Raw genomic sequence first — 21,096 nt, 5'->3', positions numbered from 1 at the left:
TTTCCTTCTTCCCCCGCTTTCCCTCCTTCCTTTTTTCCCATCTCTCCCTACCTCCTTCCATCCCTTCCTTTTTCCTTCTTCCTCTCTCCCTCCCCCTTCCTCATTTTCCTTCCTTCCATACTCCCTCTCTTCCTTTCTTTCCCTTCTTCCTTCTATCCATCCTCCCCTCTCCCTCCCACCCTCTCTTTCTAAACTTTCTTCCTTCTCTCTCACCCTCCCTCCTTCCTTCCTTTTCCCTTCCCTACCTCCTTCCTTCCTTTCTCCCTCCCCCTTCCTCCCCTTCTTCCCTTTTTTCCTTTCTTTCTTTGTTCCACCCTCCCTCCCTTTCTTTCCTTCTTCCCCGCTTTCCCTCCTTCCTTTTTTCCCTTCCATCTCTCCCTACCTCCTTCCATCCCTTCCTTTTTCCTTCTTCCTCTCTCCCTCCCCTTCCTCATTTTCCTTCCTTCCATGCTCCCTCTCTTCCTTTCTTTCCCTTCTTCTATCCATCCTCCCCCCACCCTCACTTTCTCACTCAACTTCCTTCTCTCTCGCCCTCCCTCCTTTTTGCTTCCTTCCCTCCCTTCCTCCTTCCTTCCTTTCTCCCTCTCCCTTCCCCCTTCTTTCTTTCCTTCTTCCCATCCTCCCTCCCTTTCTTTCTTTCCTTCATTCCATCCTCCCTCCCTCCCTTTCTTTCCTTCCATCTTCCCTCCCTCCCTCCCTCCCTCCCTGGAAATACATCCCTGGTGAACTCATAAGGCACCATTCCCCAACCTGGCACCCTTCAAAGCTCTTTAACTGCAACTCTCAAGAGTACCCCAGCCAGGTGGTCCAACTATATGGGATGAGAAGTTACAGAGGTTGCAGCCTGCTGGGGAAGATGGTCCCAGTAGTAGAGAAAAGCCATCTCCTTGCTTCCAGGCCTGGGTTCCAAAGAAAAGGTGATGAATTTAGGAAGATCTCAGCTGGTTTCTGACCAGAAATGGACAGGGATGGATTCTCCTTAGAACATGGACACCTATTCTTGTCTCCACCACTGGTCTTAAACAGGTAGATTTATTTTTTCCAAGTCTCTTTCTCGGGTGTCCATTGTCCTCCCTGATCAAAGCTGGTCTGCACGTCTTCCAGGACGGTGGACAGCTGTCTCCAAGTTGAGCAAGAGAACTGTTCCTAGTGCAGCCCCCATAGGAGCTGATCAGTTCCATCTTTCTCCTGTCTTCCCCAAAGGATCTCCTGTGTTCCTTGAGGACCAGGAAGGAAAGCATGTTCAGATGTTCAAAGAACATAATCCTTTCAAAGCAGCCCTCCCCGGTCACATGGGAGACGTCAACTCGGCCTCCGGGTCTTGCTTTGAAGGTTCTGGATCTGAGGGAGAGCGATTGTGGAAGTCTATCAGGATGTTGTAGATGAACATCCCAACAAGGCATCCAAGGGTTGGGGCCACCATCGGCACCCACCACCAGCAGTTGCCTGCTCTGAAAGAAGAAGGAAGTCCAGATTAGCAGTAGACCCTAAGCCAGGATATCTTGGCCACTTGGAGATAGGTGGACTTCAACTCCCAGACTTCCCCAGCTAGATAACTGGAGAATTCTGGGAGTTGAAGTCCACACACTGAAATCCACACAGGTCTCAACATTAAAGTCCACACATGTGTCTCAACCTTGGCCACTTGAAGGTGTGTGGACTTCAACGCCCAGAATTCTCCAGCCAGCATGGCTAGCTGGGGAATTCTGGGCGTTGAAGTCCATACATGTGTCTCAACCGTCATCACTTGAGGGTGTGTGGACTTCAAATCCCAGAATTCCCCAGCCAGCATGGTAGCTGGGGAATTCTGGGAGTTGAAGTCCACACATTGAAATCTACACGAGTCTCCACCTTAAAGTCCACACATGTGTCTCAACCTTGGTCACTTGAGGTTGTGTGGACTTCAATTCCCAGAATTCCCCAGCTAGCATGGCTAGCTGGAGAATTCTGGGAGTTGAAGTCCAGACCTCTTCAAGCAACCAAAGTTGAGACACACTGCCTTCAGCCATGACTTCTGCAGTATTGGTTAGCTTTCTTCTGCTCCAAAATTAGATAAAGTCATGGTTCCTAGCTGGCCCAAGGCATTGTGGGAATCCATTTTTAATCCTGTAATAAATTGGAAGGTTAGTTTGATTTGAAAAATTGCCTGGACCCACAGAAGGTTGAGCCCCACTCCTGGCAATTGGTGGACATTTTTTTATATATTTAACTTATTTATTTAAAAGATGTATATATGACCAGCCACAGCAACTCTGATTATAAAACCTAGAGCTATCAAACTATCAGAAAGTAGTAAGAACAATAAAATAGGTTGCCAGTATTTTCTCTCAGTTTTTTTTAAAAAAAAAAAAAAAATACATATCTGAAACATCCAATCTAGGAGAAATTTCCTGACAGTCAGAACAATGAATCAGTGGAACAACCAGCCTGCAGAAGTTGTGAGTGCTCCATCGCTGGAGGTTTTTAAGAAAAGATTGGACAGCCATGTGTCTGGAATGGTATAAGTTCTCCTGCCTGAGCAGGGGGTTGGACTAGAAGACCTCCAAGGTCCCTTCCAACTCTGTTACGCTGTAAAGTTTATTGCTCCAAAATGATAACCACCAGAAGTGAGCAATTACAAATATACGCCCTTATGACCACAATTCAGCCCCAAATTTTTCCTGCTAAGTGAAGACAATTGGTAAGTGAGTTTTGCCCCCATTTCACAACCTTTCTTGCCCTAGTTGTTAAGCGAATCACTGCAGCTGTTATGTTAGTAACAGGGCTGTTAAGCTTCCCCATTGACTCTGCTTGTCAGGAGGTCACAAAGGATGATCATGTGACCAACTTAACCAACTGCCCTGATTCACTTAACAACAGTGGCAAGAAAAGTCGTAAAATTGGGGCAAAAACTCAACAAGTGTTTCACTTAACAATGGAAATGTTAGCCTCGATTGCGATCGTAAGTTGAGAACTACCTGTAATGTAAGATGGCAGAAGTTCTACCAGGCCAGACGGTGGGATAGTCCTTCTCATCGGTAAACTAAATCGGTGCCACCAACTCACCGGAACACCTCTAGCCCCCATCCAGCGAGAGCAGTGAAAATCCGCGGGGGGAGATCCCTGGAAGGGTTGATGGCATAGCCGGTGTTCATCCCCATGGACATGCCGATGACCACCACCAACAGCCCGGTGATGAAGGCATTGGTGCCTGGCAGTGCCCTGGCGTTCTTCATATCGTGGATGGCGAGGACACCGATCATCAGCAGGCTGCTTGCAATAACCTGCGGAAGAGAGGGATGGGCGTCAAGGCTCAAGACGATCAAAGGGCAGGGCGGGACCCTGTAGAATATTTGTAGCTCAGCCTTGAACGGTGGAGGCCTTGGTGCTCTCTGAACTGGGTGGTTTTCTTGCAGACATCTCATGAAAAGACTAGGTAACCTCATCAGGGCTAGAAGGGAGGAGGAGGAGGAGGAGGAGGAGGAGGAGGAGGAGGAGGAGGAGGAGGAGAAGGAAGAAGAGGAAGAAGAAGAAGAAGAAGAAGAAGAAGAAGAAGAAGAAGAAGAAGAAGAAGAAGAAGAAGAAGAAGAAGAAGAAGAAGAAGAAGAAGAAGAAGAAGAAGAACCATTTGGGTGAGAAATGTCAAATTTACACAAGCACAGAACTTAAGGGAGAATTTTTATAAAATGTTTTATAGATGGCACCTTGATCCACAAAAAATGTCTCTTATGTACCCTGACTTACAACCTAAATGTTGGAGATGTGGTTGTATGGATGCTACCTATTATCATATTTGGTGGTCGTGTAGAGAGATAAAAGCATTTTGGATTAAGATATGGTGGAATATCCAGAGAATTTTTAGAAGGAGGGTAAAATTTACTCCGCAATTATTTTTGTTGGGTATAGTTACTGATTGTGATACAAAGGAGGTTATATTGATGTTAAATTTGATTACAGCCGCGAAGCTGTTAGTAGGACAATATTGGAAGAAGGAATCTTTGCCTACATTGCAGGAATGGTTTCTTAAAGTCTCTTATTTGGCGGAAATGGCAAAGATTTCGGCTTTTTTAAAGGAACAAACGCAAGAGAAATTTCTTGCTGTTTGGGATAAATGGATAAAATTTATACAATTTAAATTGGATATAAAAAAATATCATATAGCCTTTTCATAATTTTTATTTTTATATATATACATATATATGTTAATGTTATTTTTTTTTCTTTCTTTCTTTTTATAAATATAATTTTTTAACTGTTTTTTAATTAAGCCTATATCCTGCTCTGGGAAGCTCAGGGGGGGGAAGGGGGGGGTGTTTGGGTGGGGGTGGGGGGAGGGGGTTTTTGTTGTGTAATGTTTAGGTTTTTTTTCTCTTTGTATATGTGTTTTTTGTTATTGTATTGTTTTGTTCTTTTTGTAAAATTTATAAAACTTTTTAATAAAAAAAAAAAGAAGAAGAAGAAGAAGAAGAAGAAGAAGAAGAAGAGGAAGAGGAAGAGGAAGAGGAAGAGGAAGAGGAAGAAGACAACGACAATGGGGTCCTGGATGCTCTCTGAGCTGCCTGATTTTCTTGTAGATGTCTCATGAAACAACTAGGTAACCTCATCAAGGCTAGAAGAGAGGAGGAGGAGGAGGAGAGGTATGAAGGTTCAGGATGATCAAAGGGTAAGGTGTGACCCTAAAGAATCTTTGTAGCTCAGCCCTGAACTGTGGGGTCCTGGGTGCTCTCTGAGCTGGTGTGCTTTTCTTGCATACATTTCATAACCCAGCTAGGTACCTTCATCAGTGCTAGAAGGGGGTGGGGTTTGTGGGAGAAGAGGAGATTGTGGGGTCCTGGGTGCTCTCTGAGCTTGCTTGTTTTCTTGCAGATTTTTCATGACCCAACTAGGTAACTTCATCAGTGCTAGAAGAGAGTGGGTTTGCAGGAAGGAAGAGGAAAATGACCGTGAAGTCCTGGGTGCTCTCTGAGCTTTGTGGTTTTCTTGCAGCTGTTTCATGACCCAACTAGGTAACATCAGTTTTAGAAGGGAGTGGGGTGTGTGGAGCAGAGGAAGGGAGGAAGGAGGCGGACCGTGGGGTCCTTGGTGCTCTCTGAGCTTGGTTGTTTTCTTGCAGTCATTTCATTATCCAACTAGATCAGTGATTCTCAATCTTTTTAATACCGCGACCCCCAACCGGTCGTAAGTCGAGGACTACTCAACTGGTGCAGCACCGTTTGCAGAATGGGACTTTTGGCGGGCTCAGCAGGGCAGAGACAGCCTGGACAATTCTATTGGCTTTTGAAAGCCAATAGAATTAGACTCTATTCAAGAGAGTCTATTCTATTGGCTTTCAAAAGCCAATAGAATAAAAGGGAGTAGCACAGCTAAGGAAAAGGGGGAAAAAAATGGCGGACTGCGTTGTTTGGCAACCCCCGTGAAATGGTCGTTCGACCCCAACCACTGAACTAGATCATATCAGTATTAAAACGGACTGGAGTTTGCTTCTTGTATATACACAGTAGCCTATTATTGTATATGAACAAAGAGCAAACCTCACTCCCTTCTAGCACTGATGATGTTATCTAGTTGGGTCATGATATGCCTGCAAGAAAACAACCAAGCTCGGAGAGCACAAAAGACCCCACAGTAGGGTGTGTTTAGCCCGCAGAAGCGAAGATTTAAGGAAGGAACGAAAACAGTCTTCTTTCTGCCATCACTTCCATGAGGGATGACTTCACGACTCCCCATTCCAGCCTGTAGCCTTGGGATTTCCTGGTGGTCTCTTATCCCAGCAGTACTGAAGCTCAAACTCACTTTTTTTTCCCCCAAATCTAAACCACCTTAACAAAACACTAACCTCCTGCAGAAACCCGTTCCACAGAGACACATAAGGAGCAGGATAGGTGGCAAAGATCCCTGCGGTGGCTGCCGGTCCCGTCACCGTCAGGTTCCCTCCTGTGTAGTTCTGTAGTGCTTCTAAAAGGGAAGAAGGAAGCAAGTCTTTGGAGAGCCAACGTAAAAAGACGAAGGTTTTTTTTTAAAAAAAATACAGGTAGTCCTTCCAACCCTTTGTTTAGTGGCCATTCAGTGCAACAGTACTGCAAAAGTGACTTAGGATGCTTTTTCACAGTTAACGATCATTGCAGCAGCATCCCCACGGTCACCTGATCAAATGTCAAGTGTGTCAACGCTGCTAACATTGGATGTTCTTGCTTTGACAACATATGAAGGTGCAGCCTTTTTCTTTCTCATGCTTTACTCTTAGAATTAGATGATGCTGGGGGAGGGGGAGGAATGTGATGGGAGTTAGTTAGACATAACAATATTGTAATAGTGTGTGGTGTGTGCTAAGGAAGGGGAATCTGTGTAAGTGCCAATGTGTTGCTGCTCGAATAAAGACTCTTTAAACAATGCCTCAAAGTTCTTTGAAGAGTTTCATATGTTGGAGCCATAACATTAAAACAAAATCTGGATTCCCCTCCCCTGAGCACATAGTATAAAAGACAATTCCCTCCTCTAATTAACCGTCATAAATCACATTCTCCAATTAGTTTGAAATGCAGGCTTTCCCTTCTGTTCTCCAACCCGCCATTCCTTATCGTCTCTTATTTCAAAAGCTCTGAATGCACACACTATTACAATATTGTTATGTCTAACTAACTCCCATCACATTCCTCCACCTCCCCCAGTATCATCTAATTCTAAGAGTAAAGCATAAGAAAGAAAAAGGCTGCACCTCCATATGTTGTCAAAGCAAGAACATCCAATGTTAGCAGCATTGACAAAGTGCTTGATTCATATTTATGATGGTTGCAGCGATCCCACCAGGGTCCCATGATCCACTTTGGCGACCGTCCGACAAGCAAAGGCAGTGGGGAAGCCAGATTCACCTCAACAACGATGTTACTGTCTAAGACAGTGGTTCTCAACCTGTGGGTCGGGACCCCATTTGGGGTTGAACGACCATTTCACGGGGGTCGCCAAACAACGCAATCCGCCATTTTTCCCCCCTTTTCCTTAGCTGTGCTACTCCCTTTTATTCTATTGGCTTTTGAAAGCCAATAGAATAGACTCTTTTGAATAAGTCTAATTCTATTGGCTTTCAAAAGCCAATAGGAATTGTCCAGCTGTCTCTGCCCTGCTGAGCCCGCCAAAAGTCCCATTCTGCAAATGGTGCTGCACCAGTTGAGTAGTCCTCGACTTACGACCGGTTGAGTAGTCCTCGACTTACGACCAGTTGGGGGTCGCGGCATTAAAAAGGTTGAGAACCACTGGTCTAAGAGGTGCAGTGATTCGCTTAATGACCGTGACAAGAAAGGTCGTAAAATGGGGCAAAATTCATTTAACATTGTCTTACTTGGCAGCAGAAGTTGTGGTCGTTAAGTCAAGGACTACCTGTATTCTCAAGGCAGGCCAGTTGCGGGTGGGGGGAGGGGGCTAATTTCTGCCATCATCTCCATGAGGAATGACTTCACGACTCCCCATTCCAACCTGTAGCCTTGGGATTTCCTAGTGGTCTCTTATCCCAGCAATACTGAGGCTCAAATTTACTTTTTTTTTTCAATTCTAAACCACCTTAACAAAATGAAATTCAATGGTGAAAAAAGTAAGGTTCTACATTTAGGAAAGAAAAACCAAATGTACAGGTATAGTATAGGGGATACCTTGCTCAACAGTAGTAACTGTGAGAGGGACCTCAGAGTCCTAGTGGACAATCACTTAGATATGAGCCAGCCGTGTGCTGCAGCTGCCAAAAAGGCCAACACAGTGCTAGGCTGCATTAACAGAGGTATAGAATCAAGATCATGTGAAGTGTTAATACCACTTTACAATGTCTTGGTAAGGCCACACTTGGAATCCTGCATCCAGTTTTGGTCACCACAATGTAAAAAAGATCTTGAGGCTCTAGAAAGAGTGCAGAGAAGAGCAACAAAGATGATCAGGGGACTGGAGGCTAAAACATACAAGGAACAGTTGCTGGAATTGGGTATGTCTAGTTTAATGAAGGACGGGGGGGGGGGACATGATAGCAGTGTTCCAATATCTCAGAGGCTGCCACAAAGAAGAGGGAGTCAAACTATTCTCCAAAGCACCTGAAGGCAGGACAAGATCCAACACTGGAAGTTTTTAAGAAGAGATTGGACAGCCATTTGTCTGAAATGGTATAGGTTTCCCATCTGAGCAGGGGGTTGGACTAGATGACCTCCAAGGCTCCTTCCAACTTTATTATTTTATTTATTTATTTATTTATTTATGAGACTTATATACCGCTTTAAGTGCAAGCACTCTCTAAGCGGTGTACACCAGTAAGCAATGAATATATATATTTACATTGCCCCCAACAATCTGGGTCCTCATTTTACCTACCTTGGAAGGATGGAAGGCTGAGTCAACCATGAGCCGGTGAGATTTGAACCGCTGACCTGTTGAACACAGTCAGCTAAAGTGGCCTGCAGTACTGCACTCTAACTGCTGCGCCACCTCAGCTCATTATTATTATTATTATTATTATTATTAGTAGTAGTAGTAGTAGTAGTAGTAGTAGTAGTAGTAGTAGTAGTAGTAGTAGTAGTACTGTCCCCTATTTGGGGGCTTGTTAAGGAAGGCGATGAGCACTAAAGAGAATTTGCCTTTAATTTTCCTTTCCTGCCTGGCCTTTTCATATTCTGTATCTCCTGCTTCAAAACCAGCAGACATTATCTCAGTACTCATGCCAAAAAATATAAATAGAAGACTTGCAGTTTGGCATGGAGGACATCCAGTGGGCGTGATAATCATTTCAGAAATGTGGAAAATGTAATTTTAGCCGCTTAATAGATTTCTTAAGAATGATTAGGTGGGTGGAGGCTAAAACATACAAAGAACAGTTTTAGGTATTGGGTATGTCTAGTTTAATGAAAAGAAGGACTACCTGTAATATGATCTCTGCTGCTTGCTGGTTTCCTAGCAAATGATGGCCTCTTTGGGGATTAGACCGACAGTCTCGTCCTTCAAGAGGCTTCCAAGGAACAATCCCAGGGCTATCATGGCCCAAGCAGGACTCTACCAGTCTCCATGAGGTTAATTGAAATCCCCAATCATTGAAGGAGAATATTTATAGCTCAGGGGTGAAGTGAGAGGTCCTGGGTGCTCTCTGAGCTTGGTTGTGTGTGTGTGAGGAGGAGAAGGAGCAGGAGCAGGAGCTGGAGGAAGAAGGAGACCGCGGAGGTGTGTCCTTGGTGCTCTCTGAGCTCGCTTGTTTTCTTGCAGATATTTTATGACCCAACTAGGTAACTTCATCAGTGCTAGAATGGAGTGGGGTTTGTCAGGAAGGGGGGGAGGAGGAGGAGGAGAACTTGGGGGGTCCTTGGTGCTCTCTGAGCTTGCTTGTTTTCTTGCAGATGTTACCCTAATTAGCTGATATCACCAGTGCTAGACTATCACTGATGATGTTCCCTAGTTTGGTAATGAAACGTCTGCAAGAGAACAAGCGAGCTCGGACAGCACCAAAAGGCTCCCCAATCATTAAACGCAAGATGGCATTATACAATGAGACTGCAGCTGGTTCAAAACGAAGAGAAAGCTGCACATCTGTAATCAGAGATGTATCCTTACAGGATGGCCTCCTCCTCCTCCTCCTTGCTCCCAGCACAGAAATGTAGACCTTTTTCCGATAAGGGAAGGGTGTCCAATCTTGGCAACTTTTAACACTTGTGGACTTCAACTCCCAACATGGCTGGCTGGGGAATTCTGGGAGCTGAAGTCCACAAGTCTTAAAAGTTGCCAAGGTTGGATGCCCCTGAGATAAAGAGAGTCTAGATCAGTGGTTCTCAACCTTTTTAATGCCGCGACCCCCAACCGGTCGTAAGTCGAGGACCACTCAACCAGTCGTAAGTCGAGGACTACTCAACCGGTCGTAAGTCGAGGACTACTCAACTGGTGCAGCACCGTTTGCAGAATGGGACTTTTGGCGGGCTCAGCAGGGCAGAGACAGCCTGGACAATTCCTATTGGCTTTTGAAAGCCAATAGAATTAGAATCTATTCAAGAGAGTCTATTCTATTGGCTTTCAAAAGCCAATAGAATAAAAGGGAGTAGCACAGCTAAGGAAAAGGGGGAAAAAAATGGCGGACTGCGTTGTTTGGCAACCCCCGTGAAATGGTCGTTCGACCCCAAATGGGGTCCCGACCCACAGGTTGAGAACCACCGGTCTAGATAGTCCTCAACTTACAACCGTGCATTTAGTGACTGATCCCCTTTTGCGACCTTTGGACACACAAAGCCAATGGGGAAGCCAGATTCATTTAATAACCGTGTGACCACATCGGCATCTGCCATGATTCGCTTAACAACTGCGGCAAGAAAGGTCATAAAACGGGACAAAACTCACTTCACAAATGTCTCTCTTAGCCACAGAAATATTGGGCTTGATTGCGGTCGTAAGTCGAGGACTCCCTGTAATTGTTGTTGGTTTTTTTTCCCTCTCCTGAGAACAAAGGAGGATTTGCACATACCATAATATAAAGCAAAAATAACAGCCGATGCGGCGAAGGATCCAAAGAACTGGCCAATGACGTATGCCGGGAGTTTGCGCCAGAGTAGATTTCCTACCACACAGTTGGCGAAACTGATGGACGCATTCATGTGAGCACCTGGTGGCGACAAGACAACAGGAGAAGAACGATTGGGACAGTAGCAGGAAGAGGAACAGCAACCTGCTGGCTTACTAGAACTAGCCACCATCCACATCATTGCGCAATAAAATGTCAGGAAATCTCAGTTCCAAGGCTGCTCTTTCAAGAGGCAAGTGGACTTTCTTGTTTTCCTTTGAAGACGCTTTACTTCTCATCCAAGAAGCTGCTTCAGCTCTGACTGGATGGTGAGGAATGGAAGGATTTATAATCTTTGCAGACAGCTGGTCATTTGCATTTTTAGAGAGTCATTGAGACCCCTTGGAGGTTTGTCTGTGTCCTCAGGGTCACCTGAGAAGTGGAAATGGGTGTGGAGCCTTCTTGGCTGCAGGATGTTTTCTGCCCTGGGTGCCTTCGCACTCATTTGGTGGGGAATGGAAGGATTTGCACTCCTTGCAGACAGCTGGTCATTTGCATTCTTTTAGAGAGTCGTTGAGGCCACCTGGAGGTTATCTGTGTCCTCAGGGTCACCTGAGTGGTGTAAATGAATGTGAAGGGACCCAGGGCTGAAAACATCCTGTAGTCAAGAAAGCTCCACACTCATCTGCACTACTCAGGTGACCCTGATGACACGATAAACCTCCAGGTGGCCTCAACGACTCTCTAAAAGGATTTAGTCCTTGCAGACAGCTGGTCATTTGCATTCTTTTAGAGAGTCGTTGAGGCCACCTGGAGGTTTATCTGTGTCCTCAAGGTCACCTGTTTAATGCAAATGGGTGTGAAAGGACCCAGGGCAGAAAACATCCTGCAGCCAAAAAGGCTCCACACCCATTTCCATCTCAGGTGACCCTGAGGACACAGATAAACTTCCAAGTGGCCTCAACAATTCTCTAAAAGAAAGCAAATGACCAGCTGTCTGCAAGGAGTATAAATCCTTCCATTCCCCACCATCCAATCAGAGCTGAAGAAGCTTGTTGGATGAGAAGCAAAACATCTTCAAAGGAAAACAAGAAAATCTAGTTGCCTCTTGAAAAAGCTCTCCTGGAACAACCATGACCTGGATGACAAAGAACCTCCATAGACACGATATCTCAGCTTATGTTGAAACCCACATTAGGGAAAGTGGTAGGAATAATATTCAACAAAAGGATCCACCCTCTATCATGTCGTCTGGGCGCAGTGCAGATCGCCAAAGGTCCTTTTTTTAACAACAGGTGAAGGAAAAACTTTGCACTGTCTAGAAGAGTGCTTCTCAGCCTTGACAACTTGAAAATGGGTGGACTTCACTTCCCAGGATACATCAGCCAGTGTCCAAGAACTTGTCAAGGTTGAGAAACACTGAGCCTCGTGGCTTGAGAACTCTGGGAGTTGTAGTTTCAAGATGGGTTGTGAAGGACACTATAAAAGAAAATATTTGCAATTCAGGGTTGAACTGTCGAGTCCTTGGTGCTCTCTGAGCTTGGTGGTATTCATGGAGATGTTTCATGACCCAATTAGGTAGCATCATCAGTACTAGAAGGGTGAGGGGCTTGGGGGGGAGGAGGAGGACAAGTAGGTTGAGGACAACGACAACTATAGGGTCCTTGGTGCTCTCTTGGTGGTTTTCATGCAGATGTTTCATGACCCACTAGGTAGTATCAATATCAGTCTTCCAATATCTCAGGGGCTGCCACAAAGAACAGGGAGTCAAGCTATTCTCCAAAGCACCTGAAGGCAGGACAAGAAGCAACAGATGGAAACTAACCAAAGAGAGAGGCAACCTAGAACCAAGGAGAAATTCCCTGACAGTGAGAACAATTAATCAGTGGAACAACCTGCCTCCAGAAGTTGTGGGTGCTCCAACACTGGAAGTTTTTAAGAAGAGATTAGACAACCATTTGTCAGAAATAGTATAGGTGGCAAACCTATGGCACCCGTGCCAGAGGCAGCAGTCAGAACCCACTCTGTGGGCACATGCGCCATCGCCCCAGCCCTGCCTCCCCCCATGGCCCCCGCCTCACCAGCAGCACCTCCAGAGGAGAGTCGCCCCCGGGCGTGGCCCGCGTGGAGCAGCGCAGCCAAGGACATGGCAGCCAGGAAGCAAGGACAAGACTCCGCCCTCGCGCCCTGTCGTGCGCAGTTGATGCTACAGGGTGCAAGCAGAGGGCGTCACTGCTATGGTGCTGCTGGGCTGTCTGGGCAATCTGTGGTGGGCCGTGGAGGCGGTGGGTGGCCCTGCAGGGGAGGGGACGGGGGCAGGGGCAGGGCGGGGTTGAGGGGGGCGCAGGTTGGTTTTGGGGCACTCGGTCTCTAAAAGGTTCGCCATCACTGGTATAGGGTTTCCTGCCTAAGCAGGGGGTTGGACTAGAAGACCTCCAAGGTCCCTTCCAACTCTGTTATTCTATTCTGTCATTGCTGCTAGAAGGGAGAGGAGTTTGGGAGGAGGAGGAGGAGGAGGAGGAGGAGGAGGAGGAGGAGGAGGAGGAGGAGGAGGAGGAGGAGGAGGAGGAGGAGAAGGAGGAGGAGGAGGACGACTATAATAATAATAATGATGATGATAAAGTTGGAAGGGACCTTGGAGGTCATCTAGTCCAACCGCCTGCTCAGGCAGGAAACCCTATACCATTTCGGACAATGGCTGTCCAGTTTCTTCTTAAAAACTTCCAGTGTTGGTGCATTCACTGCTTCTGGAGGCAGGTTATTCCACTGGTTAATTGTTCTAACTGTCAGGAAGTTTCTCCTTAGTTCTAGGTTGCTTCTTTCTTTGGTTAGTTTCCACCCGTTGCTTCTTGTCCTGCCTTCTTTAGGCGCTTTGGAGAATAAAGTCCTTGGTGCTCTCTGACCTTGCAGACATTTCATTTCCAATCTAGATAACATCATCAGTTGCCCAGTTTACTCATCAGACCCCACTCCCTCACTTTCTAGACTCACCTGAGATTCCACCAGCTGCATGGACTCCCAACATGACACCAAACCCAAACCCAAGATTGATGCTCAGGTACTCTCCAAAACTGTTCTTTCCCAACACGACTTGTGCCACGGACCCAAGGCCAAAACTCTGTCAGAAGAAAAAGAGAAGGTCTCCCAGAATCTCTGCAATTTTAGATAGGGCAGGGGGTCTCCGAACCTGGCAACTTTAAGACTTGTGGACTCCAATCCCCATGCTAGCTGGAAAATTCTGGAAAAACTAGTCCAGGAAGAAAGAAAAACTAGAAAAACAAGGATAACAGGATAAGTTTACAAAGAGGAAGGAAAACAATATCGTCTTTTCTCTGATATTCCCAGGAAAATGTCCTGGACAGAGCTCAAACATCAGGATCAGATCATGTTTGGCATGCCGAAAATCCTAAATTCCCTTTTTTCCCTTGGGAACCTGGAAGGCTGTGACCCTTTGAAGAGAGAGAGCCTTGAAAAACATTGGCCAATAATCTAATTCAGTATAAAATACCATGACAGGGGAAAAATTGGTGTAACTCTCTCAATATATTTGCATTTGTTGGCTTTCTCAGCTTGCAAAGTCCATAACATTTTGCTTTTATTGTGACCTACCTGTTTGGCTGGGGATATAGTCCTTCGCTCACATTTAGTTTGGAGGACTCCAAAAAAAAAAAATTCTGTTTGGTCTTTTGCACATCTGAGTCCAAGCAGACGTGACTACGAAGTTGTTGAAGGTCTCTGGGTCAGAGGTTGCTCAGGACAAACCTGACTTTTGTTTTGGTTTCTTACCATTTGTGTTGACCATTTTTTAAACAAAATAAAAACCAGAAGAGCAAATATAGAAAATAAAGAAAAATAGTAAATGGTAAAAGAAAAGAAATAGAAAAGGGAAAGAAAGAAAGAAAGAAAGAAAGAAAGAAAGAAAGAAAGAAAGAAAGAAAGAAAGAAAGAAAGAAAGAAAGAAAGAAAGAAGAGGGAGAGAGGAAGGAAGGAAAGAGAAAGAAAGGAAGAAAAAGAAGGAAGGAAGGAAGGAAGGAAGGAAGGAAAAAAGAAGGGAGGAAGGGAAGAAAGGGAGGATGGAAGAGAAAGAAAGAAAGAAAGAAAGAAAGAAAGAGGGAGGGAGGGAGGGAGGGAGAAAGAAAGAAAAAAGAATGGAAGGAAGGAAGGAAAGAAGAAGGGAGGAAGAAAGGGAGGAAGGAAGAGAAAGAAAGAAGAAAGAAAGAGAGAAAGAAAAAAGAAAGAAAAGAAGAGAAGAGAAGAGAAGAGAAGAGAAGAGAAATCATAACAAAATTCCTACCAATCTTCTTGAGAGTGGTTATGGATATATTTATAGAATATTTTGCTATTCTCACTAAAGTTACATCGTAACTTTCATAAGCTATACTTTCTAATCTTCAAATCCACTAGTAAAAATTTCATTTTTCCTTCACCAAAAAAATTCCATAAGCCAGGAAAAGGCATGCTTCCAATATTTCCATCCTTATCCACCCACCCATCCACGCACACCATCTTCTAACTTAGTTTTTTTCTCAAACTCACCAACTTGAAGATGGGTGGACTTGCGTTGCTGGCTGGGGGGGGGGAATTCTGGGAGTTGGTCCACCCATCTTCAAGTTGCCATGGTTTAGAACCCCTGTCCTAGCACATTCTCCTTCTCCCCAACACACCCCACGTCTTCTCACCATCAAGAGGAAGGTCGCCAGAGCTTCAGCCAGGCCCTGTCGGATCGTTTCGTTCCGGATCGTCACCACATTGACTAATTTTTCCAACATCTCGATCACCCAGATACGACTTCTGTTGGAAAGGAAGATGTCACGGTAAAAACCTTAAGTTTGCAGTAGCTTCAAATGCAAAGGCGTTCTTTCATCTCCTCCCGGCTGTGTACTGACAGTTCCCACCATCTGGTTAAAGTCTAATCGGTCCATTGAGCATCTGCTGTCCTTACATAGCCCTTTCCACCACCCCACCCTGCTTTTGTCACCGTCTCCTGGGCCACCACGACACCAAGGACCCACCAAGCTTTACAACATTGTGACCTCAAATCCATTGTGAGAAAAAAAGCAGACCTGCCTCCAGGAATTGTTGCAGAATCCAAAATGAAATCTGAGAATTTGCCAGGGGTAGCAAAGGATGGAATTAAATTCAGTAACATTTCACCCTCCCGCTTGTCTCAGATGCAACGAATGGAAATATTCATCTGGCATCTATTCACAGGCTAACTATAGACGTGATAATATCAAGAGATCGTATCCATCTCTAATTGTAACCCAGAGAATTTGTGATCTTGGTTCCTGGAAAAATGATGTCAAACTCGTGTCAGAAGGGGACAATAGATTACATAATTATACAGTGGTCTCCGAGTAAACCGAACACGTGAAAATATAACAAAGGAACATCAGAGAGCAGTCACTGGGAGAGTTATTAAATGTTGGGACATGACTTTCATCCTTTCATCGTGAAACAGTAGAACATACTGTAATTTTAGGATGAGTTAGACCGGTATAATAACATAACAATTTGCAAAAATTATCCCACTCATAATCCAAGGTCAGAAATAAGAACAGAACTCCATTCAAGTGGAACCATAAACAAGGCACCACCAGCAGAATAACAGAAGATCTAGAGATTAAACCCTATGATGAACAGTTGAGGGAACTATGTCTAGTCTAGGGGTAGGCAACCATGGCTCTTTTATGACTCGTGGACTTCAACTCCCAGAATTCCTGAGCCAGCCATGCTGAGGGGAAAGGGAGAGGTTTCCAAGATGAGCCATGCTGGCTCAGGAATTCTGGGAGTTGAAGTCCACGAGTCATAAAAGAGCCAAGGTTGCCTACCCCTGGTCTAGTCTAACGAAGAGAAGGACGAGGGCTAACATGAGTCTTCCACTACTTGAGGGGTTGTCACAGAGAAGGGGGGGCAACTTATCCTCCAAAGCACCTGAAGGCAGGAGAAGCAATGAATGGAAACTAATCAAGGAGAGAAGCAAGGTAGAACAAAGAAAAATTTTTCTGACAGAACAATTAACCAATGCAATGACTTACCTCCAGAAGTTGTGAGGACTCCAACACTGGAGGTTTTCCGGAAGAGACTGGACAACCATTTTCTGAAATGGTATAGGCCAGGTGTAGGCAACCTTGGCTCTTTTATAACTCGTGGACTTCAACTCCCAGAATTCCTGAGCCAGCATAGCTGGACTATAGCCGGTGGTGGGATTCAGCCAGTTCACACCACTTCAGCACAACAGGTCGCTAATTTTTTGTTGCCCAGGCCCAGAATGGACTTCTGGAAGCAGCATCCACACAGAGAACTGGTTGTTCACCTATTTGAATCCCACCACTGGGTATAGGGCTTCCTGCCTGAGCAAGAGACTGGATTAGAAGTCCTCCAAGATCCCTTCCTACTGTGTTATTCTGTTTAATTAATCAGTAGAACGGTTTGCCTCCGGAAGTTGTGGGCGCTCCATCTGTCAGTTTTCAAGAAGAGACTGGACAGTCATTTGTCTGGGATAGTATAGGTTCTCCTGCTGGAGCAGGAGGTTGGACTAGATGGCCTCCAAGGTCCCTCCCAGGCCTAGGATTTTATGCTCTATGTCAGTGATTCTCAACCTGTGGGTTGGGACCCCATTTGGGATCGAACGACCATTTCACGGGGGTCACCAAACAACGCAGTCCGCCATTTTTTCCCCCTTTTCCTTAGCTGTGCTACTCCCTTTTATTCTTTTGGCTTTTGAAAGCCAATAGAATAGACTCTCTTGAATAGAGTCTAATTCTATTGGCTTTCAAAAGCCAATAGGAATTGTCCAGGCTGTCTCTGCCCTGCTGAGCCCGCCAAAAGTCCCATTCTGCAAACGGTGCTGCACCAGTTGAGTAGTCCTCGACTTACGACCGGTTGGGGGTCGCGGCATTAAAAAGGTTGAGAACCACTGCTCTATGTTTTAAATAATATCTTTAGATATATACATACCTCATTTCAGTTTCCCAAATATCCTCAGCACCGATCAATAGGTGGCGTTGCCGATATTTTGTTCAAGAGGATGAACAGGAGGGGGCTGATTAGGGGGGTCCACGAATCTGGTCCCCAGCATTCACGAGAGAGACGTGTCTCCTGGTTAAAAGTGGCCTTTTTCAGAGAGGGAAAAAAAACCGCATTGCACAGAAATAGCGATCAGAAAAACATTCCCCACGAACTCTGAGGCTGAACAAGGATAGCACCGAGACCCAGACGTCATGGCCACAGGTCAAAAGAACGAATGGAAAGTGCAGCCAGTTCTACTTGGACCCATTCCCGAAGCCACGTGTCTCAAAGGTCAATTTCACGCTTGTCTCTAACCCCCCCCCCTCCATTTCTACCTTGACAATTACTTCCAGAAGTGATTGATACTGGTTGGATTCACCCCATGGACCCAACCAGGTTATTGTATTAAGCAGAATAACAGAATAGCAGAGGTGGGAAGGACCTTGGGGGTCTTCTAGTCCAACTCCAAGCTCAAGCAGGAGACCCCATACTATTTGAAACAAATGGAAAGGCCACACGTGGAATACTACATCCAGTTTTGGTCGCCACAGTGTAAAAAAGATGTTGAGACTCTAGAAAGAGCACAGAGGAGAGCAATAAAGATGATCAGGGGGCTGGAGGCTAAAACAGTTGCTGGAATTGGGTATGTCTAGTTTAATGAAGAGAAGGACGAGGGGTGACATGATAGCAGTGTTCCAGTATCTCAGGGGCTGCCCCAAAGAAGAAGGAGTCAAGCTATTCCCCAAAACACCAGAAGGCAGGACAAGAAGCAATGGATGGAAACTAATCAAGGAGAGAAGCAACCTGGAACTAAACAGAAATTTTCTGACAGTAAGATAAGAAGAATAAATCAGTGGAACAACTTGCCTCCAGAAGTTGTGGGTGCTCCAACACTGGAGGTTTTTAAGAAGAGACTGGACAACCATTTGACTGAAATCCTATAGGGCAGTGGTGGCGAACCTATGGCACGGGTGCCAGAGGCTGCACTCAGAGCCCTCTCTGTGGGCACCCGCGCCGTCGACCCAGTCCTAGGCCTTCACCTGGGTTTTATAAAACCTTTTCATTTAGGCCTCCGCCGCCATGTGCTCAATCACTGGAGATTTTTAAGCTGAGATTGGACAGCCATTTATCTGAAATGGTATTTGTCTGAGCAAGTGGGTTGGACTAGAACAGTGGTTCTCAACCTTTTTAATGCTGCGACCCCCAACCGGTCGTAAGTCGAGGACTACTCAACTGGTGCAGCACCGTTTGCAGAATGGGACTTTTGGCGGGCTCAGCAGGGCAGAGACAGCCTGGACAATTCCTATTGGCTTTTGAAAGCCAATAGAATTAGACTCTATTCAAGAGAGTCTATTCTATTGGCTTTCAAAAGCCAATAGAATAAAAGGGAGTAGCACAGCTAAGGAAAAGGGGGAAAAAATGGCGGACTGCGTTGTTTGGCGACCCCCCTGAAATGGTCGTTCAACCCCAAATGGGGTCCCGACCCACAGGTTGAGAACCACTGGACTAGAAGATCTCCAAGGCCCCTTCCAATTCTGTTATTTAAATGGCTGTCCAATCTTTTCTTAAAAACCTCCAGGGATGGAGCACCCACAACTTCTGGAGGAAAGCTCTTTCACTGATGGGTGAAGTGATGAAGGTTGAGAACCACAGCATTAAGAAATTCCACTGAATGTTCTCAACCCATCTGGAATGTTCTGGATTTCATAGGAAAGAACAAAGCTGCTGAACCAAATATTCACGCCAGAGCGACTGTGTTCATCCAGGTAGCCTTCGTATTCAGTCTCATATTCGGACTGTCCTCCTTACAGCTAGTCCTCGTTTAGTGACTGTTCAAAGTTACGGCGGATCTCCCTGAAGATATCTACCACACATTATCCCACAGTCACATGACCCTATGTTAGGCACTCCATAACTGACTACTTTTATGGCCATTTGCAGCATCCCATGACCAAGGTGACTCTGTTTTTGGAAGATTTTGCCTCCACCCACCCAAAAAGGCCCCCAACATTTACTTTCAGTTTCTGACCAAAATGGCCCATTGGGATCCATGGCTTTGCTTAACGACCATGTTGGCTTAGTGACCGCCACAAAAAAGTGGAAAAAAACAAATACAGACCTGTTTCCCGGCCTCCACAGCTTACAAGGGGAGAAGGTCCATTATGGTCGTAAGTCTAAGACTCCGTGTTATCTTACCTTTTCAGACAGGAACCCCAATCCCAAGCTTGCTTGCCCGGTAATAACTTTGTGATTTAGTCCTGATGCGCATTTTATCCTTCACTTCGGCAATCAGCAACTCAAAGGTCACTTTTCTTGTCTCCCTTTCCATCACACAACAAGGGTTACACACAGCTCCGCTCCATCGCTGCCCATGAAACATTAACTTTTACAACCAAGAAAGCCAAGATACAAAGAGATTAAGGTTATCTCCAGTGTGGAATTGTGCATCAGTTTTTAGCATGATGTTGGACCTGGCTGTTAATCTACATATGTCTTTCTCAACCTTGACTCTCTAAGATGGGTGGACTTCAACTCCCAGAATGCCCCAGCCAGCATATGTGGACTTCAACTCCCAGAATTCTGCTGGTTGAAGTTCCTCTCTCTCTCTCTCTCTCTCTTTCTCTCTCTCTCTCTCTCTCTCTCTCTGTCAATGTTTGCAGTCTAGTCCAATGTTTCTCAACCTTGGCTCTTTAAGATGGGTGGACTTCAACTCCCAGAATGCCCCAGCCAGCATATGTGGACTTCAACTCCCAGAATTCTGCTGGTTGACTCTCTTCCCCCCCCCCTCTGTGTATGTGTGTGTGTGTGTGTTTGCAGATCTAGTCCAATGTTTCTCAAAAAACACTTGAGCTACACTTGTGGCATCAGATCTAGAAATAGCCCCACTCTGCTCAAATTTATTTATTTATTAGATTGTTACCCTGCCTTGACTCGTAATCCTCGACTTACAACAGCTCATTTAGTGACCGTTCAAAGTTACAACGGCACTGAATAAAGTGACTTATGATCATTTTTCACAGTTCCAATCTTCTCAGCATCCCCGTGGTCACGTGATCAAAATTCAGCCGGTTGGCAACTTACTCATATTTATGACGGTTGCAGTATCTCGGGGTCATGTGACCTCCTTTTGCGGCCTTCTGACAACCAATGCGGAAACCAGATTCATTTAACAACTGGGCTGCTAACTTAGCAACTTCAGCGATTCACTTAACAACTGGGGCACGAAATAACGTAAAATGGGACAAGATTCACTTAACAACTGTCTCGCTTAGCAACAGAAATGTTAGTTTCAATTGTGGTCGTAAGTCGAGGATTACCTATATTACATTCTTTATAGGAAATTCAAGGTGGCCAGAATACCTAATATTCCTGCCTTCTCCTGTTTTCGCTACAACGACAACCCTGTGAGGTGGGCTGGCTTGAGAGAGAGGGACTGGCCCAAAATCACCCAGCTGGCTTTCATGCTTAAGGCGGAACTAGAACTCTCGGTGTCCTGGTGATTGGCCCAAAGTCACCCAGCAGACTTTCTTACATAAGGCAGAACTAGTACTCTCAAACTCCCAGAGATCGGTCCAAAAGTTACAAAGCTCACTTTAGTT

At 45.5% G+C, this 21,096-nt stretch overlaps 1 protein-coding gene across 2 annotated transcripts; it reads right to left on the bottom strand.

The window, feature by feature from the left end:
- Positions 1–1,013: 1,013 nt before the first annotated feature.
- LOC120314986 (aquaporin-7-like) lies at positions 1,014–19,942 on the bottom strand. Of its 2 annotated transcripts, XM_039358616.1 has the most exons (8): positions 19,694–19,942; positions 17,447–17,587; positions 15,166–15,277; positions 13,478–13,604; positions 10,451–10,588; positions 5,816–5,934; positions 3,046–3,263; positions 1,014–1,451 (listed from the first exon to the last, which is right to left on the bottom strand). In XM_039358616.1, exons 2-8 carry the CDS (start codon positions 17,449–17,451, stop codon positions 1,289–1,291), a joined length of 882 nt encoding a protein of 293 aa, XP_039214550.1. In that variant the 5' UTR covers positions 17,452–17,587; positions 19,694–19,942; the 3' UTR covers positions 1,014–1,288. The 2 variants fall into 2 exon arrangements, with proteins under 2 accessions (XP_039214550.1, XP_039214549.1); XM_039358615.1 differs by lacking the exon at positions 19,694–19,942 and having other exon boundaries at positions 17,447–17,924.
- Between the last annotated feature and the right edge of the window lie 1,154 nt (positions 19,943–21,096).

The sequence above is a fragment of the Crotalus tigris genome, unplaced genomic scaffold, assembly GCF_016545835.1.
Source record: "Crotalus tigris isolate CLP2741 ecotype Arizona unplaced genomic scaffold, ASM1654583v1 scf7180000019036.79488, whole genome shotgun sequence".
In the NCBI taxonomy this organism is placed as follows: Eukaryota; Metazoa; Chordata; class Lepidosauria; order Squamata; family Viperidae; genus Crotalus; species Crotalus tigris.
Note: the sequence above shows the minus strand (reverse complement) of the source record. Positions and strands in the feature narration are given on the sequence as shown.

What these genes read in the sequence shown, in the direction of transcription:
- LOC120314986 (XM_039358616.1), bottom strand. An exon ending in GGAACGGGTTTCTGCAGGAG is followed by an intron (nt 3,264 to 5,815) that starts GTTAGTGTTTTG and finishes TCTCTTCCGCAG; the next exon opens with GTTATTGCAAGCAGCCTGCT. An exon ending in TGGGGGCTAGAGGTGTTCCG is followed by an intron (nt 1,452 to 3,045) that starts GTGAGTTGGTGG and finishes TTCTTCTTTCAG; the next exon opens with AGCAGGCAACTGCTGGTGGT.